Source organism: Molothrus aeneus, chromosome 3, assembly GCF_037042795.1.
Source record: "Molothrus aeneus isolate 106 chromosome 3, BPBGC_Maene_1.0, whole genome shotgun sequence".
NCBI lineage: Eukaryota > Metazoa > Chordata > Aves > Passeriformes > Icteridae > Molothrus > Molothrus aeneus.
The window spans coordinates 16,866,835-16,894,768 of record NC_089648.1 but is presented as its reverse complement, the minus strand read 5'-3'; the positions used below and the strand labels follow the sequence as shown (position 1 = coordinate 16,894,768).

At 46.2% G+C, this 27,934-nt stretch overlaps 1 protein-coding gene across 4 annotated transcripts; it reads left to right on the top strand.

Annotated features, from left to right (window-relative positions):
- Positions 1–9,183: 9,183 nt before the first annotated feature.
- B3GNT2 (UDP-GlcNAc:betaGal beta-1,3-N-acetylglucosaminyltransferase 2) lies at positions 9,184–25,316 on the top strand. Of its 4 annotated transcripts, none has more exons than XM_066546369.1 (2): positions 9,184–9,302; positions 22,883–25,316. In XM_066546369.1, the coding sequence occupies exon 2, from the start codon at positions 22,892–22,894 to the stop codon at positions 24,083–24,085; it is 1,194 nt and encodes a 397-aa protein (XP_066402466.1). In that variant the 5' UTR covers positions 9,184–9,302; positions 22,883–22,891; the 3' UTR covers positions 24,086–25,316. The 4 variants fall into 4 exon arrangements, with proteins under 4 accessions (XP_066402466.1, XP_066402465.1, XP_066402467.1 ...); XM_066546368.1 differs by lacking the exon at positions 9,184–9,302 and adding an exon at positions 9,366–9,500; XM_066546370.1 differs by lacking the exon at positions 9,184–9,302 and adding an exon at positions 9,829–9,938.
- Positions 25,317–27,934: the final 2,618 nt, after the last annotated feature.

The following is a 27,934-nucleotide window of genomic DNA, read 5'->3' as shown; positions in this document are numbered from 1 at the left end:
TTTTTTTTTCTGTGGGTCAATTCTTAGCTACTTATTGATAAAACAAATTGCTCACCATTTTTCAGAGGAGGTTTCCTGATTTAAGTATTTACTGACAATTTGTAGGTGTGCAAGTATCTGAGAAGTTTTACCCTGAGGCTCTCACTGGCCATAGATGGCTCACAGAAATGTTTTCTTCTGGGTAGTTTCAACAGTTTATTCATTCATTCCAAATATTTATGAAGAGGTCCTCAGTGCTGGGGACAGAGGGAGCCTTTTGAATAAGGGGAATGCAGTGGTCCTGTAGCAGCAGCCACTGATGACTTTTTAATGTGTTGTGTTTCATGTGGCTTGAGACTGGAAAAACAGGCAAGGGCTCCTTGCCTTGAAGCTGGTCCTGTTAAAATCCTCCTCAAAAATTATTCCCAAATCCCAGGGAAGTGTGGTTGGGGGTGTCATTTCATCCAATGTGGAGGCTAGAGCTGTGCTCCTGGGTCTCCCTCACTGTGCCGTGGAGGGGGGTAAAGATGCCACCACGGGGGGACAGGCAGCTGTCACCATCAGTGCACCTCCCCTCAGTGCACCAAAATCCAGCTGTTTCCATCCATCCAGGTCACACTGGTTCAGCCAATCTTTGCCAAAGCTGTCCCCATCTGGCTGCCCCCATCTCCTCAAAAAGCACACACAATACCAAAGATGCCTTTTCCCAGTAGTGTGAATCCTGTGGGTGATTCCCCAGGGCCACAGAAGTCCCGGAGAACACGGTGTGTGTCACCTCCCATGGAGAGGTGGCAAGAGGGACACAGCTGCAGCCTCACCTCTGAACTGCCAGTGCCCTTGGAAAGTGTTATTTTGGGATATCGCCTGAGCTTCTTGTCCAAGCACAAAATTGTGGCTGGTGCTGTGGAGCTTCCCACCAGGTGTGATGGGGCTGACCAACCCCAAGCTCAAGTGCCAAATGCTTTGCCCTTCCTCCTGCCTTTTAGTGGTAGAAAGGCAGATCTTCCAGTGTAAGAATTTGCAGGAAAACAGGTTTGAAGGCATGTCAGGGGAGGAGATACCACCTAGAGGTTCTGACCCTGGGGCAATTGCAGGGTTATTGCAGCAATGGGAGGTCCCTGAAATGGGGAGCTGGCAGAGGGCATCTGTGAGCAAGGAGGTACAAGAGAGATTTCCCCAAAGATGTTTTCCTGTTTATTATTCTCTCTGCACACAGGTGACTTGGTACTTGCATTTTAATTGCCTTCGTGGCCAGCAGCACTGGAACTCCAGCTCTCAGCCATTAGCTCTTGTAATGGGATGGTATTGGAGAATACATAAAAACAGGTAATTGCATAAATGGCATTTTTTGATGCCAGCAAGTGCCTCAGACCCTTGAGGAGTGACATTTTACAGGAGTGGATGGGAGAAAAACAGCAATCGCAGCACAAACCCCAAATCCATAGTGTTTCTGAGAGGAGCCTGGAAGGCAGCAATCATCTCCTGAGTTTTCTGGCCAGTTGGCAGCCCTGGCTGAACACAGCACTGCTGGGAAGCTATATAGTGCATTTCAGTAATTAGTGGCACTTTTTCTGCCTGGCAAATCAAACCTCGCAGGACATGAGAGCCTTCATGGCGTCTCTGCTCTTGGCAGCAAAAGGGACAAATAAGCAAAGCCACCTCAGGAGTGGATGGGTGGCCCAGGAAGAGAGAGAGAGAGACAGAGAGAGAGATAGAGAAAGAGAGAGGTGTCTGCTTGATCCCAGCCACGTGCATGTGGCTCAGGGCTCTCCCTGCACTCACAGAACACAGCAGTCACCCCACCACCCTCTGAAAAACATGTGGTGGCCTCCTCCAGGCATCTCCCTAAAATAAACTCACTCCTGCAAAACCTCAGAACAAATCTGCATTTTTCTGTGGCTGAGGAACAAGGTGTGTAGAGTTAAATCCCTGCTCCAAGATCCTGTGAGGCAATGGCATGCAGAAGTACAAGGTTAAAAAAATGCCTCTAGAACCAGTGGCTGGGAACTGTAAATACTTTCCAGGCAGTCCTTAGGCACATCAGGAGATGAGCAAGCAAAGCAACTGGAATTTATAAACTTGTATAATTAATTTTTCTTTGCAAGGAGAACAAACATTCCCATGTTCCAGCTCTCTTAGGGCCTTTGACAATTGGGCTCCTTTCTGTAAATAATGTTATGTAAGTTTATACATTTCAGTTAGTGCTTGTTCTAGCCTCTTCACAGCCCAAGGATGTTTTCACTCCAGTTTATTATTTCAGCTGTGGACAGATCATTTTGCCCTGGTGTATCTATAATGGGATTTAAATTAAGATGCTTGCAAGCAGTGTAACAGTAGTGAAATAGTGTCTGGAAAACATTGGTACATACCCAGGGAGAACGAAAGACAGAAATAAGCTTTACATTGCAGCACTGGGCAAAGTGTCTGCTCCCTTTCCCGCCGGGCAGGGCAGGATTCCTCCAGTGCTGTACCCAGGCTGCATTGCAGGGCTGCTGGGGACGTGGTGTAATGGCCGTGGATGCTTTTATTCCAGAGCACGGGAGCACCTTTGAGTCATCCAACAGCCCTGTAACTGCAGTGTGCTGCAATCAGAGCTGGCTGAAATGCTAAACCCCAACGGCTTAATCTCCAGCCATTCCAAATTAGTACAGCTCCCTTAACACCAGAGGACTATTTACATGGGGGAGGATAAATGTGTACAGGATCAGGCACAAAACCTGCAGTGATTCTGTTCTTGGGGCAGTGGTTTACTGATTTACAAGGCTAGATCTCATCTCTGCTGGTTTCTGAAGTTTCATTTATTCATAGTGAGCACATCCATGTCAGGGGGGTTTCTCCATCAAGCAGAATAGGGAAAACCCTTCATCAAGCAGCATAGGGAAAACCCTTCATCTCCATCAAGCAGCATAGGGAAAACCCTTCATCTCCATCAAGCAGCATAGGGAAAACCCTTCATCTACTTCAATAATGTTGCTGATCCCAGTCCCTAATGCTCCTGCATGTATCTTCCCTCCATGTCATTCTTCAGTAACTTGTGGCTATGAGGCTGGATATTAAAACTTGACATGTGGATTATTTAATTTCCCTTTGTCCTATCTTTTATTTCTGAATTATTATTTATTATATTGTTTATTATCTGCAGATCCTACAATAACAGGAGAAAACCTTTGTGATCTCCTCCTTTGATCTATTGTAATTCTGATGCACTGGGGGCCTCATCCTGCACCCGGGTGGTCTGGGCAGTAACAAGTGTGCCTAAGTCAGCACTGAGGCATAGCAAACAGCCTGTGGACTCTGGGGTGGCTTTTAGGAGCACAAATCCACCTGAAATGGTTACAGGAGAACAATGGCAGGTCTTGGGGGAAACCAGGTGAGTCATGAGTGCCTGGCTGGTGGAAGAAGCCATTGGCAGCAGGATGGTGCAGGACAGGGAGCTGGGAGTGAGGCCCCAGGGTGGGCACCAGCATGCTGCACAGGTCCCTGCACCCAGGGCTTGTAACTTCTCTCCTGACAGAGAGCCCACAGGGCTGGCACAAATTCCCTTCTGGAGAGAGACTCATGAGTGCCTTGGAGGGTGCTCCAGAACAGCCCAGGTAGGTCCCACCCCAACACTGCCACCATATAAATGAGCCCAAGCACTCTCTTCACCCTGGTTTTGCTGACCCTTCTGCTCCTGCTACCCAAAGAAGGGGCCCTCAGCCAGGAGCAGCAGCCCCAGGCCTGATGGCACAGTGCCTCTGCCACTGGTGTGCAGTTCCCATTTCACTGTGGGAGCAGCTGTGCCCAAAGCTGAGAGCTTTGCCCAGGGCTGGGAGTGTCTTGGCAAATCTCCTGCACACGGTGTTGGCACAGCTTCCTTTGCCACCCAGAATCAGCCAGCCTGGAAGCCAGCACCCTCCCAGGACTGGTTTTAACTGGAGTTACCCAAGCTGGCACTGTGACAGTCCAAGGGAGTCTCATCCAGGAGGTGCCTGAAATCAAGATGGTTTGGAAAAATCTAAGTGACATGTGAGGACTGGCAGTTTTCCCTCATCTGGGATTTTGCTGTGCTTAAAACTGCATCTGCTAAAAAGTAAGAGCCAGGCAGAAGGGGTTTAGCTGATGTGGGTCCAGTACACTTTTTCCTAGGTGTAAACAAAAGAGAAAAGTGACTTTGGCTCTTCACATTTTAAAAGTCTTGGCTGGAGCTTTTCCAGTTCTGCAGCTCTTCAGGTCTTGCTGCAAAATGCAGTGTGATGCCTCTGAACAGAGGTAAGGAAAGGTGCAAGGAGCTCATGTTTCCAGGACACAAAAAAAAGATGGTTTGTATAGAGCAGGTGCCTTTTTTGTTTTTTGCAAAATAATTATTGTCCAGTTTCTGCTATTACAGAAATTGAATTTCAAGTGGATTCTTCTCCATCCTCTGGCATCCTGCACTCTGCACTGCTGTGTCTGCCTTGTGTCTGCAAGGAAAAGGAGCCTCACATGGAGGCAAAGAGTGTTAGTTACTGCAGCCTGTGTCTGAAAAAGGCAGGTACGTCCTTCCAGAGCAGAGAAACTGATTTGAATCCGAGCAGCTCAGGAGTAATTATTCTTGGCAAATGTGCATCAATACCAGCACAGTGCAGCTCTGCCCACAGCTTGCAAATGGCAGCACACAGCACAATAGGGGCAACTTCCTTTCCACAATCTGTCCTGTCCTGCTGTGCCTGCAAGAGCAAAGCTGCAATGCTCCAGAGGAAAAAAAGTGGTGTTCTGAAGCACATGTGACAATCTCTTTGACTTGACTGGTTTTGCCAAAGCTGAACCTGCCAACCACAGCTCCCCACCTCACCGAGGTACAAAAGCAAAGGGAAGTGGAGCAGAAGACCTCTGTAGCACCTGCTGTGCTGGCTGGCCTGTGTGTGCCAGGGGCAGAAGGTGGGGAAATGACTGTGTGAGGAGACCACTGAAATGTTGTGCTCATGCTGCTGGCAAGCCTTTCTGACAGCCCCTGCCTACCCTGGGAAAGGCTCTTCACTTGTCTGAATTCCAGGCTCAAACATTTGGGTGGGAAAAACCAGGTTTACTCCTGGAGGAAGGGAGATGCTCCAGCTTGAATTGCATGTCACCTTTGCTTTTTAATTTTTTTTTTACTGCCGCTGAAGTGCATGCCACAATCCTTAGTCTGTAGTCATTATTTAAATTTTAGCCTCTTATCTCCTGTTCTCATCCCCTTTGGTCACAGAAGCATGCTTGGGTTTTTCTGTGCTCTCCAGGTTCCTCTAGCCAACCAATCTGTCCACAAAATCAGGCAGATCAGTATCCTGGATAAGCTTTGGTCCAGCTCAGAAAATAAATTCCAGCTGTCCTGACCTTATGGAAGGGTTTTGACTCAGGAGAGCCAAGAGAGTGTTCACAGGTGGGGAGGAGGTGTTTCAGAACCTCTGTGCCTGCAGCATTTTCAGCACGGGGCGGGGGGGGGGGGGGGGGGGTGGGAGCACATTTTGGAGCAAGGGCTGAGAGATGTGAGTCCACGTTCTGGGCACAGTGTGAGGGCTCTGGGACAAGCACTTCCGTATCATCAGCCACTGCCAGCCATGCCAGACTCAGGGAAAGCAGCTGCTCCATGTTTCTGCCCGCGCTGAGCTGCAGTGGGGGACGAGCCAGTTCCCAAGGGTGGCTGCAGGCAGGTACCCGGGAATCCCGGCAGCAGACAGGGAAATTCCTGCGCCTGCTGCTCTCCCGTCGCTGGGGGAGGACGTGCCCGCAGCTCCGGGAGTGCTGGGATGGGGCTCCCCCGGGAATGCAGCACGTGGCCCCTGGGGCGAGTGGCCCACAGCCCGTCCCCTTCTCTCAGCACCTCGGCTCTGTCCCGCCCCTCTCGCTCTTGCTTTGCTGCAGGGACAGCGAGATAACCTTGAAGATTTTCTAACCTGAATCTCATTGCTATTGTCCTTTGCTCCTGGCGATGTACCAATTATTAATTAACAGGTAAATGTTAGAGAAAAGCCAATGTACATAGCTCGCTTCCATTGATGTAAACGCAGCAGTCCCCAGGTCAGCTTTTATTACAGTGAGCCCAAATACTATGAATAAATAGCCTGGGGGAGAAAAAAAATCAACCAAAAAACCCCCAAAAACCCAAACAACGAAAAAAACTCCAATCCAAAACCAAACCAAACAAAACCAAAAACCCATAAACTATTTTGAACTTGATAAAAAATGAGAGTTGAATATTTTTAAAAGTTTCTCCTTTCTGGCTGTCATGCATGCCATGCTACCTATGGAAAAACTCAGGCAACAAGAAGTTGTGTCACCAAGTGATGTGGCACCGATGCCCTGAGACTTCCCAGTACCCAGCTCCTGGGAGATGTTTGCTGCTCTGGGCTGTACACTGCATCTCATCACTTGCATCATGATGCTGAGTGAAGGTGGTGCTTTTGAATATGCAGGCAAAAATGTTATTCCAGATTCAGAAGTTAAAGCTGGGCAGTCAAAAGGATTTGCTCTCTTTCTCAGGAGGGGAAAAAAAAAGTGCAATGATTAACTGCTATGTCTGTCACAAAACTTGGATTTACAGACCTGAAACATGAAAAACCTGCTTCTTCTTCCATAGAAGCAAACTGCACAACAACTTTACCCACACATTTTCCAGGCCTCCCTTGGTTTCACCCCACACAAGCAGCCACCCAGGAGAGGTTGCACATCTGTGCTGAGACGTGGTCCCTGCTGTCCTGCCCCACCCAGGACCTGTAAATTGGCAGCACCAGGTAAGAAACATCCCGGGGCTTAGGACTTTGCCTGGTGTGATGCATGGATTTGGATCCAGGGAGTGGCCTGCCTGGGAGAGCAGGGCTGAAAAATGAGCCCCCACCTCACCTCCCCTGGGGTTTTTAGGGCACAGCTGCCCTAAGCACAGCAGGGCCATCCCAGTCAGGCAGTGGTTTGAAATGTGCTGTGGGCAATGCCAGCGTTGGTTCCAGGTATTTTCCTGCTTTCAGACAACTGTTGAGGCCTGGCTGCTGAGTGAATCAAGGAATACATTTGGATTAAAACACCTCCTCCCGTGAAGGTCCCAAAGGCAGCCCCATGACCAGCTCTGATTACAGAGGAGAAGGCAGGGCCTGGGTGTGGGACTGGGAGGAGGGAGAAATGCCTTTCCCCCAAAGGCATCTGACCATTTCAGCATTGACCAACCCTTTTAGCTTCAACGTGTTTTTCCAGGCTCCTCATCACCCAGTGTCATGGGATACACTGCTCTAGTTGATTTTTGGCCTTTTGTTTTTATTTTTTTTTACAGTTGATCTCAAAACATATTATTATGAAATCTCCTGTGCAGTGGAGCCAAGCTCTTGGCTGCCAGACACTCAATTCTCCTCTCAAACCCTTGTGTTACTTTAATAGACAATGATGTTTGCCAATTTAGGGTAATTCCTCCCTTTGCTGTAATCTTCCTGCTCTGATGAAATGGACAGCTTTACTCAAATGTGAAGTACATATATAAATATTTGAAGAGGGATAAAATATGCAACGTCCCTACCAATGCACTGTGAATGGGGACGTTCCTTCCAGACTCTGGAGTGATGGTTTTAGGGCAGCTCCAAGAGACTTGCAGCAGGTTTCCCACTGGCATGCCATATTTAACACACAGAGTATGGGGAGCTGGGGATGTGCAGTGGGTACCGATGCTGTTTCCCAAACTGGTTGTGTTTAGGGCTGTGCACACCAGCTGTTGAATTCTGGTGAAAATGAGTGCTGTAAAATGGAAGTGAACAACCTGTGTTTTCATGGATCACAGGGACATACTTACCCCTCCCTTTGCAATGACAACAATTTTTAAGTGGCTGTGCCAGGTGACATTGAGACAATTCCTTTGGTCAGGCCTCTCCTTATACTGGATTGAGAATGCAGGTGCTAAAAATAGGAACAAATGGCATGTGTTCATTTTCATCCAGGGAAGGACGAAAAGCTGAGAAGTTCATAGTCCGTGGGAACTGTAAATCTGTCTGCTGGTTGCTATTGATCTGTCCACGATAAGATGTGCCCTCTTAGCTGCAGCAGCACACATTTCTATGTTTTATTCCAGTAAGCATCCCGGGTTCTTGAGTTTCCTTTGGTTTGTTTCCACAGGGACGTCTGGCTAGCATTGGTAGACTCATCAAGCTAGCAAGTAAGCAAACAACAACCACAAAAGAGGTTACTAATGAATGAGTCATGCACGATTCAGTATCACTGCGAGGCGAATTTCCAAAATCGGAAATTCTCACGAACTTCTTTACTAAGGGAAGCCTCCACAGCCTAAAAGACCCCTTTGCTTCTCCCCCCTGGACTCGTTAGCAGAAGCTTTGAAGACTTCAACGAAAAGCTGCGCCAGGTGCAAGGAACAATGTTTCTTTCAAGGAAGAAACATTTAAAAGTGATGCAGCACGGCGTTTCTCAGCAGAGCTGAGGGGTTTTCCCCTTTCGCTTGAGCCCGCGTGGAAAAAACCACGAGGGAAAACTGTCCTAAGGGAATGGCCGGCGACCCGCGTTGTGCAGCGGGGACACAGCACCGGGAGCTGGCTCAGGAGCCGGGTGTCACCGGGGCTCAGGAGCCGGGTGTCACCGGGGCCACCCCAGGAGGAGGGTGCCCGGTGTGGGGCCGTTCCCACAGGGAGGGAGCAGCCCCTGGCCCGGCTGGAAGGCGGACAGCGGCAACGCAGCGGTGTCTGCTCCCTTCCCCTCGCTCCTCCAACAACACAAACACCTTTTCTGCGGTAAACACCTCCCAGTTCTACAGCCTGGGCCCGGAGGCGGCGGACGAACGCCGTGTCCCGCCGGGGCCGGACCGCTCCAGGCCGCCCGCCCGCCCGCGCGGTCCCCTCAGGGCGCGGCCGCCGCCAACCGCAGGGACGGCCCCGGCGCGCGCGGGGACCCCCCGGCCGCTGCACCGCCCGGCCCCGCGGGGCGCGCGCCTCGCTCTCCGCCAACCCGCGGCGCCGGCGGCCGGGTGGGGGGCGGGGCCGGCGCGCGCCGCTCAGCGCCGCGCCTCGCCCCCGCCCCCTGCGGCGCGCGGCGGCGCCGGGCGGGGAGGCGGGCGGGGCGCGCGCGCGGGGCTCCGCCACAGGGCAACAAGTGAGAGGCGCTGCCCGGCCGCGCCCCCGCCCCGCCGCGGCTCCACCACCCCCGCCGCCGCCTCCTCCGCCTCCTCCTCGCCGCGGCCCCGGCTCCGGCTCCGGCTCCGCTCCGCCCCGCCCGCCGCATCCGCGCACCTCAGGCGCGGCCGGCCCTGAGGACACAGCGGCGGGGTGCGCGCCGTCCCGCGGGGACAGGGGACGAGCCCTTCCGCGGCCGCCTCGGCGCCGCCCCGGCATCGCCCTCAGGTGCGGAGCCCCCGCCTGCTGCCGGGGGCTGGCGGAGCGGGGCGGCGGCGCGGAGCTGCCAGGGCCGTGGTGGGGCGGCAGGCCGGGGCCGGGCGGCGGGAGCCCGCGGTGAGGGCAGCCCGCGGCCGGACAAAGCATGGTGGATGCGGAGGCGGCGGCAGCAAGAACCCCGGCGGAGCCCCGCGGCAGCCTGGCAAGGTACGGGCGGGGGCCTCGGCTGCTGCCCCCGCCAGCGCTGCCTCCGCGGGCCGGCGGGGATCGGTGCTGCCGGAGCGGCTGAGGAGGGACGGGGGGCGGAAAAGCCCCGTGTTTTAACTTAATTTTTGCCTCCCGTGCTCCTCTTGCGGTCGTGAGATTTTCCTTGCCCGTCGCCTCTCGGTTGTTTGCGTAGCGACCGCTGTGAGCTGGCGGCGCGGGGGGCGAACGGCCGGAGATGTAAATCTGGGGATTTTTAGGGCTGGGTTTTTCCCCTTCCCCGGCTGGGAGGGGACGGGCGGCGGCAGGGTGGGGTCACAGCACGCGGGCGCGGAGTCCCTGCCCGGCAGCGCGGGCGGCCGGCACATGTTGCAGCCAGAGCGGCGGGAGAGAGGCGCGATCTGCTGGGCAGGGATGAAACTCAGGCCAGCTCGGCCCACCGTATGTTTGTCCTCGCTTTTTAAATTTATTGCTTTAGGTTTTCTTTTAGTTTGTTCATTTACCCGTGGGGAGGCGGCGTTGGTGCTGCCGAAGCCGTGAGGTTTTTCCGGAGAAAGCCCGAGCCGTGGGGCTGCGGCAGTGCCGGGGCTGCTGCAGTTCGCTCCCCGGCGGGAGGGGAGGGACAGAGCGCGGCGGTGGCGGAGCGGGGACACTCGCAGCGCTCCTCGGGTCACCTCGTCAGCCCGCTGAGACCCAGCGGGTTAATGATTAACATCCGCGTCGGGATCCTAGAGTGTGTAGCGCTGAGGCAGTGGCGCTAAAGTATGGGCTTGGGTGCACCTGAAAGGGGAGAAAGTGGTGTTTTTGCTGGAGTTCGCCTACGAGATGATGCTTTTTCCGTCAAACTTCCCGACGCATCCTGTGCCCCGTCAGGAGGGGACTTTAGGTTACTCGCAGGGATTGTGGCTAAACTGCAGCTCGCGACTCATTCGTCATCCTGCAAAAATTTGTGGTGAAAGTTACTTGAGTAACCCTTTAATCCGACTGCCCAAAATGCTCAGTGCTATTGGGGTTGATTATTAAATACTCATGGTTAGTTTTAACTATGGAAAATAAGAGCTTACGTGGTTTGGTTGTTGTATTTTTTTTTTCCTTGTGGGGTTTTCTACTTCCCCCCTCCTTTTTTCTTTTTTTTTTAATTTTAATATATTTTGGACAGAAAGACTCGGTTTGGACACAGAAGAAGTTTAGTCTAGCCGTGGAAAGATGCATGCACAAAATTACATGCTGGACATGGCATCTGCGAGTTATTGAGGAAACATGATTATAGCGTTGTCCTTTGAGGAAATTTCTGGTAAATTATTGTTCACCGTCTTAAAGAGAGAGACAGCCCGGAATGCAGCTCTCTTCCCAAGCTGCTCAAAGCCGTTTCGTGTTCTTCTTGCAGTTCCGCTTTGGCGACAGGCTCGGGTGCTGCCAGCGAGGGCGTGTGCGGAGGGTGGGGCGGGGGCGGCCGGTGACACTCGGGTGAGTGGCACGCTCGGGGTTCGGTTCGGATGGGGAGCCCACGCTGCTGGCAGAAGCTGCCCTGCCGCCCGGGGAACCAGCCGTGATGCCTGATAAGCCACCGGAGGAGTTGAATGAGCGCTGAATTGTTACGAAATGCGTGGAAGAAACGAAACAGAGAATCAGCTTTTCTCATTCGGCAGATTTAATTTGTAATGGTTTGGGGGTTTTTTTCCCTTTTTTTTCTTCCTGGGGCTGTAAACAACTCGAGAAGATAGATATCTTTAAAAAAACAACACTGCCGTGGAGGTGGATTAAAATACAGAATCTCTGACTTGTACCTAAAAATGTAATATTGTCAGACAGAGTCGAAGTATTTTGGCTTAAAAGAAACCCTGGTTTTGCTGCTTGCTTTGAACGTGTGACTTTCTACAGGAGATGTTGTGCAGTACCGAGCTGTATGGCTGTAGGGAACCTACAGATAGAGCATAAAAAAGTAGAATGTATTTTAAGTAATTCTGTCACCTTGTCACCTGTAAAGGGGTTTTGCTTGGATTTGTGCTCATTTCTTTTCCCTACGATGAGGAAAATGCAGCAAGGTAGCATTGCTGAAGGGACTTGTTTTGAAGGTCATGCTTTAGATGGCTGGGAGTGCTAGCTGGCTGCCTGATGCCCTGTTTCATAATAGGTAAAGCTCACTAATCTCCCCAGAGCTTGTTCCTAACGAACACACTGTCACTGGTAGTCAAAAAAAAATTATTATTGCCTGGAAGCTGATCTTGAATTTTTAAAAATACTTCTGAGTAATGAAGATGCTGCTGAGGAGATCAGTGGAGCGAGCAGTGGTGTTTGCTCAGAGAAAAAGCCGTGTTTGATGAGAAATGAGAGTGAGTAAAGTGGTGTTGTATTCTGTGCTGGCAAATCTGGGCAATTGTCTGTATGAATAAGTCACAGAGTATATATGGGGGGGGGAAGCAGGATTTGAGTCGTCATCTTCTTGCCTACCCTGGCAAAGATTCCTTGGAGAACCAAGCCTTTCGGAGGAGTGCTGCTCCATGGTGACTTGTGAGTGCTGAGACCCTGAGGAATTGTCATTTTACTGCCACCTGGTGCAGCTATATTCACAGTGGATCCAGCTTTGTTTTTCCTGTTGGCTGTGTAATTCCACTTGAAGGAGGAAAAATACTAGTGACAAAAGGCTGTGTCAGTGCTGATCGTGTTTGCAGCATAGGATGTGATCGTGTCTCCTGCCACACAATATTGTCATTGTCACACCAGCCAGGAAGCAGGGCTGGCTTCTCATCAATCGGTGCACTTGACCAAAACCTGGGTGGTCATATTGCTCCAAATTAACCAGAGGACAGGGAAAAGATTGAGCAGTATCAATTCAAATCCTCAACCAAGCTCTCTGGTACCTTGTTCTTCCTCCACAGATCACTGAATTTTTGACAAATGTGTCAGACGATCTTGCAAAATCTTGACTTCAGGCGGGTTGTGAAACTTCTCAGAGCTGGTTACTTGGTGGGCTTTTCCTGTGTGCTGTCAGACTTGTGACTTGTGCTGCCAAGTGACTAAAGCAGCTCTGCTGGAAAATGCACCAGGCTGACATTCCAGATCTTCATCTTTTACTGGATTTGGTTACGCTTCCTGCGTAATAAAACCGTAAATTGCTTCTTTTTGAAGAATTTGCAGTCTGCATAGTAGAGGCTGTGAGGTTTCTTGTAGGCAGAGCTTAAAGTGTGTGATTCTCCAACTTGCCAAGAATAGGCCAAAGGCAGGGTGGATGGAAAATATTGGCAAGAGTGATTTTTTCTGTAAAACGCACAGAATATAGAAAAGCCACATATTTCATCAAAATAATGAGAACTTCTTGTTTTCATGTTAATGCTTCTTGAAGGCCCTCTCACAGGTTGTTGGTAGGGGATTCTTTTCTTAGTATATACTATCTTCATTACATTTTCTATTACTCTATGGTAGAAATGCAGCAGTAATTTTGAAGCAAATAGGCATGAATTTACTTTTTAAATTCAAACTTAATTTTTTTTTTCAGGTATATGCAATATTAGTCCCTAATACATTTTAAACCAGAATGTTAACAGTTAATTTAGGAAGAAGGTTGGGTCATTGGGTGCATGTGCAGTCATGGGGTTAGTGTTTGATGTTTCTGGTGTGTCATGGGCTGTGTTCATGTGAGTGCTTATTATGGAATCATAGTTGGAACAGGGATCCCCACAGGGATCATTGGAGTCCACCTCCTGGCCCTGCACGGGACAGTGCTTCATGTGCTTTGGAGAAGAATTTGTGCCTGTGAGTGCGGGTCACAAAAATTCCTAATGTGTTATCCCTGTTCTGCCATGTTCTGACCCCACAGAGATATATTTAGATGTTTTTATCAGTTCACTGTTGTGTATCCCTTTATGTAAGCAAGCACCCTTCGTGTGCTGAAAATCAGCAAAAAAGAAATAAAATATGATGATGGTAGAAGGAAATACAGGCTCTTCCTGTCGTTTTAGCATAGAGTGAAGAAATCACTGACCAAAAGTTGTGGAATAAATGTCAGACCTGTCCAGTCACATTTTGCTTTTACATAGGAAGCATCGACAGGTACCTGGGACTCGATCCTGCTCTTTGCCTGTATCTTCCTCGCTGATTTCCTTGAGCCTTTTAGGATTTCAAAAGTGCCAAAGTATAAACCTCCCCCAGTTTCCAGATCGTGTAAAACCCAGTGAAAGACTGGATCATTAAAGTGTCTTGTGATGAACTGTGCAGAAGAATGATTGAATTGGTGCCTCGTGAGAGGCAATTAGCATTTAAGTAAGGAAAAGAATCCCTGTGTGTGATGGGTGCGGCGCTGAGAGTTTTCATGGGAGAATTGATGAAACAGTTTCCGTCAGCAGTTGGTTAAGAAAGCTTTGTTGTTTGGGAGAAATACAACTGTAAGAATTGAAAAGCATTTAATTTGGAGACAGTTTTGTTCGTTTTTGTAAATAACTTCTGAAATTTAGCAGCTGCTTCATCTTAAGCACACTCAGAAGAGTTAGTCTTGAGAGTGAATTGACCAAATCCCTTCAATTGTAAGCCAGCTATCTGGATCAAATGAGCAAGAAATCTTGACTTGTGGCTGTGAATGACTAATTTCACCATAAAAGGGTAATTCCCCGAGGCTCAGTGGTTTACGAACCGGCCGACGACCTGCGTATCGGTATGGGATTTACAGGAGAGTTCACGGTGTGGGTGAAGGTTTGTGTGCCCCCCGAGGTGTACGTGCTGTGGGATGTGCAGGCTCCTGCCCGATCCTGCTGGATCCCGGGAGCAGCCCGCGGGATCCCGGGGCGGTTCGGAGGCTGGAGCGGTGTCTGTGCTCCCAGCCTTGTGCTGGTGTAGCTGTTCGTGCAGCTGGGTGGTGAACTGAATTGAGGAACTAAGCGAGTTGAGAAATAACCTCTTCTGTTTGCCTGTCTTCAGGGTTATACATAATGTAACACAGTGAGCCACGCAAATATGAGAATTCATGGCCTGGGAAAGGGGGGAATCCTTTTAACTGAGTTTAAGGAGAGCTGCTGCTGAATGCCCAACTGAATCCTGAATGTAGTGCTGGTTTATCTCACTTGAGCAATTATATTTTTCAATCTCGTATTTGAAAGTTAGACACTGCTAATAGGAAGCTGTCTTTGGGATGAAAATTGTTGTTGCAAACTTATTGTCGATCTGCTTTTGAATAAAAACAATTAAAACCCATTCAGAGCAGCCTTAAGTTGATTACTGAAACTACTCTCAATCTTTGTGGATGCTCACTTTGGTGTGCAGGTAACAGGTACAGAAGGGGCTACTCGGATGTAGAAGTTCTAATGGGGTTAGATGCTTATCTGCTGTTAACAAAACCGGAGTTAGCTGCCTAGCCGGCTTAAAGCTCCTTTACAAAATCCTCCTGATACTTATATGCATCTTTAGCTGCCTAAAGCTGCTGGAGAAATTGTTCCCTTTTCCATAAACTTGGTAGGCTGGAACGAGATCTGTATCTTATGTTTTACAGCTTTGAAGGAAGACAATGAACTTCTCTGATTACAACTCGACTGATTTTTCTGAACTTTAAATGAATTATTCAGAAAGATGAAGAACTTTTCCTGTAAATGTTAATTACACCTGAAACCAAAACCACTTGAAGGCAAAAATATTTTTCATGTATTTGCATTTTAAAATAGTAGGTTTTTGCGTTCTTCAATGCGTGTTTAGCTCCAGACAGTACTGTAGTTTCAGAGGCAGATCCCAGAACTCTGAGATGAATATTCTCAGTATGAATTTGGTTTGAATTGACTTCTGAGTAACCACATAGCACTGGCAGGGAATATGGCTGGGAATTTTACCCTCCCAGTTGTGTATCCCATCACACAAAGGCAGCAGTTTGGGGACGTCAAATTGAAAACCAGCGTTTATTTTTAACCCAAAACGACAGTGGTAACCAGGGGTAGGTGTTGACTTCATCCGCAGTTCCAAGTTACACTGTTCCTGCTTTTGAAGCATAGTTTTTAGTAGTGTGTTTTATGTCTACGGCGGGCAAGAACACAGAGCAGAGGTAGAATTTTGATGGCCTGAGGTATGGTGCTTAAAGGATGGTTTTGTTAGTTGACTAAATAATGATTGCTCTCTGTGCAGACATAAAGGTGGTTGGAATATAGTTAAGGCAGGATTAATTACTGGTTTTATCTTAAAACTGGAAAAGATCAGGAGCAGATGAGTTGTCTTGTTTGTGGAAATTATGGTTATCTGCATTTTGCATAGGTTTCTAAATGATGAGTTGTATTTCAAATACAGCACAAAAGTAGGAAGTAAGAGAGTGTCTGTCCTGCAGACTTCTCTCTTTAATGCCTGCTGAAAGCATCAGTCAGGTTTGCAGTGTGTTATATCCATTCTTTCTCACCAGAACTAGCACTGATCCAAGTGCTGGGTGTCTGCCAGGAAGGTGCTTCCTTATCCACTTCCTTGGCTTTCTAGTAATTACGGGCAGATAAGGTGCAGCTGAAAGGAATCCCACAGCAAACAGCAGGCGTGGGTGGGTCACGCTGGGCCAGTCACTGCCCCTGACCTGGGTACAGAAAGTGCCAGAAAAATTCGGGCCCGGGGTGCACCCTGTAGTGGAATGGATGGCCCAGACTCGGAATGGGTGTCCCAGGCTCTCTGTGCCTCTGGGGCAGCAGTGCTGGTTGTGTCGGGCCCTGCCCGAGGGAGCTCTGGATGAAGGTGGGAAGCAGCAGCAGCAGTGTGCTGGTACACGAAAGCTGAGGCTGGTGGCAGATGGGCTCTGCTGTGGCCTGGGCTGTGCGAGCCTTCCCTCTTCTCCTGCACCACTCCTGGTGTTTGTGCAGCACATCAGCGGGTGATGGGAGCTGGCTGAACGCTAATTGCTGCTTTGTTGTCGGCTCTTTATCGTCCTCCAGCTAACTGAAATGATTCACCACAGTCAAATCAGTGCAAAGGTAAATAGGACTGTGCAGCTTATGCAGGGGAAGGAATAAATTACAGGAATGAGTCAGCTGTGACTGAAACTATTTTAAACTGCCATGGAATTGTGCTCCCCAACTTCTAATTGATGTGATGAATGACAATTAATTTTGTTCCAAGAAATATTTCTCTGCTGACACTTGGTTAAACCCCTTCTCTTGATTCTTTATAATTTACTGTTCCTTCAAGCTGATGCCTGTCAAATGAAAACTAAAATTCTTCTTAAAGCAGAAGCTGGCAGCTCTGGGTTATTCCTAACAAATTTACAACATCATCATTCTCAAGCTTGAACTGACCTTAGAATGGCATGGGAATTTTCTGTATTAACCAATTGGGAAAAACAGGTCATCTCTGCTACCACAGGCTCTCAACTACTGGCATATTAAACTTTAAATATTCATTTTTATAGTGAGTTGAGATCTTACGCTTGGTTGTCAGTGTGAAATCTAAATTACTGGGAAAAAAAAACCAAGACCAACAACCCAAACTATTTTTACTGTTAAACAAAGAAACCAAACCTTTTTCATCACAAGTCTTTTGTTGGTTTGGGTTTGGTTTTTTTTATGAGCAGTTAGGAACACCTTCATAGCTGTCTAGTGTGGCTGCAGGCATGCCAGTGCAGAATGGTAATGTTAGCATGATGTACTAATTTATTGAGACACTGCCATTGTTTAAATTGACTTATGGAGGTGTGGTGTACATGTGCAGCTACATTGCTTGTTCATCCCTATGGAAAACCATGACCAAACCCAAGTAGTCTATACCAGTAGAAAAATTGGAATATCCATTAAACCCGGGATTGAGTTTACAGAATATTTTTCATAATGGCCTTTTCTTGCATATGCCTTGATCTTCTATAGAAACACAAGAATTCAAATATGCAACTGAACATTCTTTCAGCCAATCCAAGGATTTAATTTTAACAGGTTAAAAGAAAGTATTTAGGTCTAACTTGCAGTGAATTCAGTAGGTGTACCATATTTAAATATTTTCTCAATCAAACCCAGAGCTTTTGTGAGAGACACCTGCAAATAACTTAAAAGACAGATAGGGTTGGGATAATCTGATGATTTACTGGTAGCTGACTTATTTAAAAATGGCTGAAAAAATAGATGACTCTGGTTGAAGGTTTGGGGTTGGAAGAGTTCAGTTAGAGACAGTGGTGAGCCGATGGTATCTCTTCCTTCTCTAAGTGTTCTGTCAAGCAGAAATTTCACATAGGGTGATTTTAAAGTAGTTAAAAGTAAGTTTTTACTGTTGAATGACTTTGTAAAGATAACTCGATGCAGACTCTGTGGGTGTTGCTGCAGTATTTCTAAGCACCAATATAAAGTCAACAAAACTTCTGTTTCATAGATGTTATTTTAAATAGCACACCTTAAAAGGCAATGTTCTGGTAGCTTCTCTTTTCTGCTGAAGGACCTAGGGGTAGAGGAAGACCTGAAATTAGTCCACATGGTGGCAGGAAACATAGTAAAAATCTTACTGTAAAGATTCTGGAATTCTGCTTCTCAGAACTTAGCATTCAGCAGTAAATGAAAGAACTCTTTAGTCTTTTAATAGCACAGTTGAGAGCTGACATCAGTGGTGTGGGGCACAAGTCAAGTAGGTATTAGAGAGAGGGAGTTTGGAGTTCTTATGAAGCTTTCACAACCCTGAATGCAGTCGGGATTTCCCCACCGGTTTGTAGCAGCTTTTGACAAGTTAACTTCTGGAGTTTGACCGGAATGTGACTGCTCCGAGCAATGTGAGTTATCTGATCGCTTGGAGAAGCAAGACTCGGGACAACAAAACCCTGCTGCCGTGCAGGTGGTAGCAGTGTGAGAGATACAAAGGCAGTGCTCACAGAGTCCACAGATGGCTGCAGGGGCTGTCTGCCGTGCTCCTGCAGCAGCTGCCTTCAGCTGGCATCTGCTGGCAGGCTTGTAGGATGATGCTCTCACCTAATGAAGGCTGACTGGCTCAGGGAGGCTCGGTGCAGGAATGTGGTCACTTGTGGCTGGGGCTGGAGAGGAGCCCTGCTGGAACATGTCTCCTCTGCTCGGTTGTGGCTGTGACTTGGGTGAGGTCAGAGCCTGCAAGTGGAGTCTTGCTTTGCTCTTGCACTCCCGAGCCATCCCTTGCGTGGGGTGCACGATGACTTCACGGTCTTTGTGCAGAATGGCTTACACCTCATACCAAAATCCACTGATATATAACTCTAAAAAAAAATCTCCACTTAATTTTTAAAGAGCTAAATTAAAGTACTAAATTATTTCTTTTTGATGTCATTACTGTCATATCAAAAATGACCAGATAGAAGGGGAAGGGTTGACCGATGAAAGTTCATAGTGTAGCTTGTATGGCAAATGTGTATAGAGTAAATAATGTCATATATTTTTAATTAATAATTAGTGCTTTCTGAGGGTTCCTCTCTTGTGTGGTAATAGAATAGTGAGTTCTTAGTGTGGGGAAAAATTGAGGAATGAGGATAATTCACAGAAGTTGAAAATATAGAGAGATTCAAAAAAATGGTTGGACAAAGTGAGACTAGGCTCAATTACATAAGTAAACATTGCTCAAATGCAAGTCTGGTCCTCTAAAACTTTATTACAGAAAACCAGAGGAGCACTACTGGAGAAATGACTCACTACCACTGGTTCTCTTGGGGGTGTGGGGGGGGGGGGGGTTTGGTAGGGTTGTTGGTTTTTTTGGTGTTGCTTTTGAGGGGTTTTTGAGCAAAAATGTGCTGAAGATAACTAGTGGGAGACAGAACATGAAGTTACTTTGGCCTTTATTCAAACTCTTTTTAGTTCTTTATGCCTTGGGCTGTGTTTTAGGAAAATATATGCACATCCTTCCCTAGTCTTGCTATATTTACTTGGATCTTGAAATTCCATGCCTGAGTTTCACTGGTGTCCTTTGGTATTAAAATACTGGAAGACTGGAATTTCTCCCAAAGCTAAATAATATGCTCAAAGATGTCTCAAAGCAGGTATACGCAAATAATTAAAAGTAATGTTAAAACAAACATCAGCTGCCCTGGAATTTCAGTGCAGTTGTTCAAGCTCTGAGTGTGTGCTGCTATCGTGGTTACTTTCCTGCAGCTGGAACATTGTTTCAGGCTGTCTTGGTTGGAGAACACAGAAAACATTGACTGTTTCCAGTGGTAATCACTGTGTGAGACCGGCTTCTGCAGAAGGGCAGCATGGGTATCTGTTCAATATTCTCCCATTCTTAAGGTTTTCTTAATTACTGTCCTATGAAAGGGGATTTGTGTAAAATTCTGAGGGGGGAAAAGAGCTTTGATGGTGTGCAGTTAGAAAATAAACAGCGTTCAAGTTCTTTAAAGCTGGAAATAGCACGGGCTCGTTACAGCAGCCCGGGGTTCTCAACATCCTCTCGCTCCAAAACTGCTGTTGCTCAGTCCAGAAATCTCTTGACTCACTGAACAGAGCTGAGCTATTAGACAACTGATTCATCTCACAGGAGGTTTAGAAGGACTCCATACGGCTTGTGATGTGTTAAGTAGCTAAACCAGTTAATTTCAGAAGCAGCAGTGTCACTACTGCACGTGCTGTTGCTGGCACTGTCAGAAGTGGTGCTGCATGTACAGCCGCTGCAAGGGATATCAGGCCCTAAATTGAAGTTATATGGGAACATCCAAGTCTGCCCAGTTACAGTCTCTGCAAAGAGAGAAGGGTGGTGATGTCTGTTAGATACCTGAATTGCAGCTTGGCTTCGCCAGATTCTGATAGATTAGTCCTGGACCAGTAGGGTGGTAGGTGTGATACCTGCAGGTCATAGGGATTATCTTATCTTTTGTCAGCCCCAGTAAGTAAATATACTTGTAATTCTTGGGTTTGGCAGTCAGATAATGTAGATGTGGTACTCAGCCCACTTAGAAAATACAGCCTAACTCCTGCCCGCAGAAGGGCATTTACAGTGAAAGGCCATGGCTTCTGTCAGACTCTGGAGGTGAAAAAGTTGGGTGTTTTACCTGGGGCTTTTACATCAGATGATTAGATTGGTTCAGCTGCTTGTGGATCCACAGCCTGGCACAGGGTAGAGGCTGTGAGTATTTGCTTGTGGTGGTGATACCATTTTCTGTGCTTTGTGAGATGGAGCTACTGTCACCATTTACTGTGCTTTGTGAGATGGAGCCACTGTCACCTCACCAGACTTGTACCTCTTCCGCTGAAAAGCTCCACCAAGTCCAACAGTAAATGGGGATTTTTCTGCCCAGGATCCCTGTCTCATTTGCTGCAGGGGATTGCAGTCATAGTGGACTGAAGGATTTTGTTAAGTGTTTGAAATAAATTCTTTGTAAATGGTGTCTCATTGTGTCAGACAAGTCCCAGGTCAAGTATCCAGATGCCTTAGAGGTGTTGAATAGTCTCAGCTTGGTAAGCTGGGGGCTGTGACAGCTGAGCTGTATGGTGCTGCATATCCTGGAAAATCAATCTTTGATCGAGCTCTTGTTTGTTGGCTGTTCCTTGGAGGGAGCAGTCACCCTGTTGTCTCTGGGCTCCCGGGATCATAGATCAGATACCACCTCATTTGTTGCTTAGTGGGGAGTGCTGTTCAGGACAGGGCAGATAAGCCCTGATGTTCATGCTGAGCTCTGTGGAACAGCACAAAACAGGGGACTGCTCCTTCTCCAGTATTTTTGTGTCTAATGAAAGATAAGTTTAGAAAACCAGTGTATTTATCTGGTTTTAGTGGCATTTAAAGAGGAAGATAAAGTTTCTTTGAAGTCTATGTGACCAAACCCAGTGCTTTCTGAACAGTTCATCCGTTTATCTTAAATGATGGCACTGACCACAAGTATGGTTTTGTCTTTGAGGTATAGAGGAAAACTACTTTAAAATTAGGACAGAAACTTCGTAGCTGACTGAGAGTAGAATATGAAATAAAGTAGATCTGGCTTGAGCTTATACACAGATAAATACGCAGATGGTACTTGAGGAAGCACAGGCATTTTTCTGAGAGACCATGTTTTCTAGGATTTGGATTTGGATTTGGATTTAGATTTCAGTTCCAGAAAAACAGCCACACACCCCCTTTTGGATTTAATAATGGCTGTGGATCAAATAAGAGAAAAAAGATTACTGATTATTTACTTGATGCTTTCTTCCTAAATTTTTAGAAGTTTAGTGTTTACCTTGTTGAGGAGTAAAACAAAGTAAGACTGATGAAACCATAAGAGACCAAGGGTCAGTGTAGTTCAGGTGTCTGGGGATGGCTGAAAAAAAGAGAACAGCAGCAAGTACAAGGTGTACTTCTCAGTCTGCCTCCCTGTCTGCTGTTGCTCTGTGACCTCAGGGCCTGAGGCAGTGCTCACAGCTGGGCTTCCAGCAGTCAGTACAAATTCTTTATTACATTAGGTTTTTTCTGATCTTCCAATAATCATTTATATTCCTGGCACATGAAAGCGTCTTTGACAGTGGGTTCTGTATGTGACTTCAGCACAGTCTTTGTAACCTTCTTATTCATTCTGAATTATTTGTGGAGCTTGTACGCTGATGTACCCCAGGGCTAGTAAACAGTTTGGTAGGCACTGCTCTAGAGGAACAGACTGTTTTCATGCTCCTTGTACTGGATGCCTTGCATTCTGCCAGCTGTGGAAGAAAGCGGGATTGATCCATTTTCTCCCCCAGTAAAAACTGAAGATGGATCATGGAACTTTTTGTATGACAAAGATGTACACATACTGTTCCAAGTCTTGCATATATGGGAGACCTCTCCTTTTTTATTTCTTTTCAGGGCTTTTTCCTTCCTAGTAATAATTACAGTACTACTTTCATTTACTGTTTGAATTCCTTTTTTCCAGTTGGAAGGGGAAAAAAATTCCTAGTTCTTGTTCTCTTCTGTCTGAATATCAGCAATGAAGCTGGCAAGTTTTGTCAGCCTTTCTTCCAAGGAACAGCCAAGTGAAATTGTCAGAAAACTGATTGTGTGCTTTAAAACTTGGCTCTGCCTGTTAGGTAGTTGGAAGGTGTGAGAGTGCAAGTATAAAAGCTTGAAACCTAATTTAAAAATAACTGACCTTATCATATAGCAATTTATTCTATACCCTTCAGCTCACCTTACTAGCAGGAAAAAAAAAAAGTTTCTCAGTCTGCCAAGCTAAGGGCTCAGATTCTAATTATTATACAGTCAAGTGTTTAAAGGGGATCTAAATGAGAAGCAGAAACTGCTGGCTAATTTAGACTCACCATGAAAAGCTGTGTAACTTTCCTAAGCTGCAAATGGAAACTTCACATTTGTACCAGCTTGGTGATGAAACCACAAACCATATGTGTGTGTATTAGAGACAGATCAGCTTTTGCTTCTTCGGGGGTGTAGGTAACCTTGGTTTTTAGGCTACTAACTTGCATTTGAAAGTAGTTTGCATTTTTAATGAGATCAAGAACTTGCTGTGAAGAAAGCTAAAAATCTTTTTTTGAATTTATTTCTAGATATGAGAAATGAGTGTTGGACGCAGAAGATTAAAGCTGCTGGGAATTCTGATGATGGTAAACATTTTTATTTATGTGATTGTGGAAGTCTCGAAGAGCGGCAGCCAAGACAAGAATGTGAAAGGCCGTGTTGTTATACCACGTAGCAAATTCTGGAGGAAATACACTCCTCACAAAGCTTATTGGAACAAACAGCAACAGAAGCTTGAGCTGCTGTACAACCCTATTCTGTCCTTGCTTTCCAATATGACTGTGGAAGAGAACTTGGTTTCTAACCTGAGTGTCCTCAGTTCCTGTGACCCTGACCCCTTGGTGCACTCAGAGGTTAGTGACTTTGCAAACTTGCCAGAGAGATTCAAAGACTTCCTCCTCTATTTGAGGTGTAGAAATTACTCATTGCTAATGGATCAGCCAAACAAGTGTGAACAGAAACCTTTCCTGCTGCTGGCTATTAAGTCACTTATACCCCATTTTGATAGAAGACAAGCAATTAGGGAATCCTGGGGCAAGGAAATAGAATCAGGGGATGTGATAGTCAGAAGGGTCTTCTTACTTGGGCAGACCCCACCAGAGGATCATTTTCCTGACCTTTCACACATGATTAAATTTGAGAGTGACACCCACCATGACATTCTCCTCTGGAACTACAGAGACACTTTCTTCAATCTGACTCTGAAAGAGGTGCTGTTTCTGAAGTGGGTCAGCAGTAGCTGCGCAAATGTCCAGTTTATTTTTAAGGGTGATGATGATGTTTTTGTGAATACCAATCAGATCCTGGATTACTTGAAGAGCTTATCAAAGGAAAAAGCCAAAGACTTATTTATAGGTGACGTGATCAAAGATGCTGGACCTCACAGAGAGAAAAAATTGAAGTACTACATCCCAGAGAGCGTTTATGAAGGTTCGTATCCGCCGTACGCAGGAGGCGGTGGGTTCCTGTACTCTGGTGATCTGGCACTGAGACTGAATAATGCATCTGACCAGGTACTCCTCTACCCCATCGATGATGTTTATACTGGAATGTGCCTTCAGAAGCTTGGGCTTGCTCCGGAAAAACACAAAGGCTTCAAAACATTTGATATTGAAGAGAAATACAGAAATAACATCTGTTCCTACACAAACTTAATGTTAGTGCATAGTAGAAAACCTCAAGAAATGATTAAGATTTGGACACGCTTGCAAGACCCACATTTAAATTGTTAAAGTAATATGCATAAGTGTCTTAAGTCCAAAAAACTTTGCAAGTTTGGATCACTGAAGCTCTGTTTAATAGTTGAATTTTTGCTGTAAACTTTTTCCTGTACTTCTGAAATCGAGAGTAATACTAAAATTTGAAGGGATGGCTTGAAGACTTGGTCCTGACTTTTCCACTGGTGGTCCTGGTGGTCGTTATGTTTCAATATTGGTCTTAATTTTAAAAAAGACTTTGAGGCTATAACTAGCTGTCAGTGACTGGTTAGCTGTACTGGAAACAGAGATTGCCTACCACAATGCATCTTTCATCAATTGTGATGGTGGAAAATAATTTTCCCTTGAGTGGTGTTTGTGTGTGGAAACCACTGTAAATTGAAAATACACAAATTGGGGGAATGTAGTTTTACTTTTAGATGTGCTATGGTTACAAGACTTCAAATTTTGGTTTTTTTAAATTTTATTTACAGTTTTCAGTTCTTTTGCACCCTGGAACAGTATTTTTTTCCCTTCACTTATGATCCTTTGTGCAAAGTGTACACAGTGTCTGAAGGATTTACCCTTTTATTAGATGAAGATTTTTTTTTTTTTTTTACAAAAAAAACCAAAATTCTGCTTGAAATGCCCCCTAAGAGCTCAATGTGTAAGGAAAAAGATGAGGTTTTTTCAGGGCTGGGCAGGTAGGGCTGCCCCTGCCTCAAGCCTACATACTGAAGCTGACTTGTTGCTCATGTTATCTGTGTGGAAAGCTACTCTGGTCAATCCTTGTTTTCTGTTTGGGCACTAAATGTGATCAGGTAGCTTGATTTGCTGGAAATGACTGAAATTGCACATTGCTTCTCGAGAGCATGGTTTGGGTCTCCTGTAAAGCGCCGGTGAATCCAGAATTGTGCACATCCCAAGAGTTTCGAATTCCAAACCAAACGCTGAAGTTTGCATGAAGCCTCATGTAGAGTTCCATGTGTCCTCGAAACTCAGATCTTCTCTATTTCCACATCTTGCTTAGAAGAATTACTCTAAATAGTGGTCGCTTTCTTTGTATATGTAGAAGTGCCTGTCTATTTATTGTTAAGATTGAAGACCAAAACATTTTCTTAAATATATTTTGTGTAACATTTTATTTGTATAGTGTTGTCACTTGGATATTTAAATAGAGCATGATATTTTAAATCTGAGATGTGTAACGTGGTAAATAAAGCTAATTGTTATTTTTGAACTTGAAAAATAAAATGTGATTTAAATATTTCTGGTAATGCTTCATGTTGACTTGTAGAGGAGTTGCATTCTACATTTCAGAAGTTCAGAAACAAAAGGTTTCATTTGACAGATTTCTCTAAGCTTGCGTAGCAGACTATCAAGAAAATGTCACAGCTGTACCAGTATTTATTAGGTGCTGGAATAGGTGCTGGACAACTCTGGTGAAAGCAAGGGCGACATTAAGTGCCTTGGGACAAACAGTAAGTACAGGAATAATTGTCTGTGCAATACCATTGCTGGTGCAATTGAAAGGAGTCAAGGAGTGGATTGAATGGCTGGCACTTGAATTGTTGATTGAAACAACTTGGTAGCAACAGCTCTTTTTTACTTTTTCACCTGCTTTCTTTTTCCTTCGTTTATCTGGAACAAATGGAGTGCTTTATTTGGGGAGGGGTGAGGTGTTCTGGTCTTCCACCTCTTTGTTCTTTGTAATGATCATGTTGACCCCAGTGTGAATAAAAGACAGGCTGTGCTCTGGTGTTGTGCTGTGAGGTTTGACCCTTGTGCTTTGTCATTCCTTATGGGAAGTGACACCTTTCTGAAAGAGCTGCAGGTTTTACACGAGTCACTTCCTACTCTATTTCTTTAAATATTCATGGGATTTTCCTCAAGATTTGGGCCAAGTGAAAAAAAATAAGTTATGCTGATGGTGAGAGATGCAAGGAGAGATGTAGTGTTAAGAGTCATGGTGTGGAGGAAGGGGGAGAGAGAAAAGGTGAGGCAGAGATGAAAAGGAGGGCGCTGGGGGAGAGTGGAGACGAGGAGGGGAAGGAGAGGCAGAGACAAGTGAACATTGACTAAAACTGCTGAGGTCTGTGGGAGGATCAAACACAAACAGAAGGATTGCAGCAAAAAGGGACAGGAAAAGAGCCCAGGAATTATATCGTGTGAGTAAGATAGGGTGGAGTGCACATGTGATGTTAAGTGAAACAGGTGTGATTGGTGGAGTGCCAGCATTAATTATTTAATTTATACCCTTCCTGGCATCTGTGAGGTAAAAACCAGGTCTCTTGCGTGGGACAGACCTGATAATAAGGAAAAACAGGCTGAGTGGCACCTGGGGAGGAGAAATGCTGTGAGAAAGCATTTCCCCAATTTCCCCACCCTCAGAAGGGACAGGAGGAAGGGCAGAGGACAAGGCTGAGTGGTGCTGGGGGGCCAAATAGGCAAAAGGTGCTGGGGGAGAAATCTGACAGACCACTTTTGTTTACTCCAAGTGCGGGGGAGCACTGATGGCTATGCCTGGTCCACTCCCACGGAGAAAGAGTTGTCTTGGCAAATAATTGGGAGTGTGTGGAGTGAAGAGTAAGGGGAATAAATAACAGAGATAAAGGAACAGAATGCATCCAAAAGCACGATGGGAATGGGATCTGGAGACAGCTGGAACACAGAAGGTGAAAAGTCCTTAAAAAGTATGTGCAACAACCTGTAACTGCTGCATTCTACACATCTTTCTTAAATGCTGTTAAATACTTAAATTTCTGTTGTATTTTTTCTTAAATTAAAGGGAAGGAGTCTACTAAGATGAAGGCATGAGAAAATTTGACTACAATAGAAAGAATGGAATTTGGAAACTGAAATAAGATGTGTTTGGTTGAGACAGCTGAATGTGGATGCAGTCTTTGTTCTTTGTTCTTCCCTGAATACAGCAGGGAAAATGAAGTGCTGCTATGATTAAATAATGCTGCATCAGGGTGAGCCATTAGAATCCATTAGCTTGTTTGTATAAAGGCTCAGGCCTTTGCTTCAAAATCCAGTTGGGAGGAGAAAATACAGGATAAGGAAGGTAAATGAGCTATAATTAATGCACAAATTATAATGTTTATCTTCGAGAGGATGGAGTCCCTGTTTTCTGCCAGCTGGTTCTTTGGCCTGACTGCATTTTACACTTGGATCCCTTCCTCCCCTACCCAGTTTTGTTATGCAGGCTTGAGTGAAATGTAGCACTTGACAGGGCTGGTGATAAGAGAATTCCTAGCAGTCCTTTTCTTCTTTTCAATGTTGGGAGCACAGAAAGCCAAACTTCAAAAAGGGTTTTGGCTGGAAAGTACAAGAAAGAGGCTCATTAGAATTCACTGGAAGGTTTGCATTGGGTATGCAAGTCATCAAGGATCCTTATGCAGGTAATGCTGCATGTGGGGCTTTGTGATGCAGCAGTGAGCAATCCAGCTCTTATCTGGTGCTGCTGTTCTTATCTAGCCCACAGTCAGCATTCACCCCCTGAAATTTGGCCTCCTTTCCCTTCTGCCTTGCTGCACCTCATATGTGTAAGATTTCCACTCGAGTTGCGTTTGCTTGAGGGCACCAATCCAAATGAGTTCATGTCTGCACTGAACTATTTCCTTCTCAGAATAGTCATGAAACCAACTTAGCAAGCAAATAGGGCAGGGAGAGCTGCTTAATGGATCCCTTTCATCGACAGAAATCATGGAGGTGGTTCTGAATGGAGCAATGGCTGTCAATCAGCCCCAGCACCAAACACTCTTCAAATTGTCTCCTTTCCCTTCCTCTAACTTTTTAAAGCTGTTGCCCCCCTCCTTGCTGGATGAAGGTAAGAACAGGAGTGGGAGTGAGAATTAAAGTAAACTGCAGTTCTGGAAGCAA

Coding starts and splice junctions, on each gene's coding strand:
- B3GNT2 (XM_066546369.1), top strand. CDS start 22,892: ATGAGTGTTGGACGCAGAAGATTAAAGCTGCTGGGAATTCTGATGATG.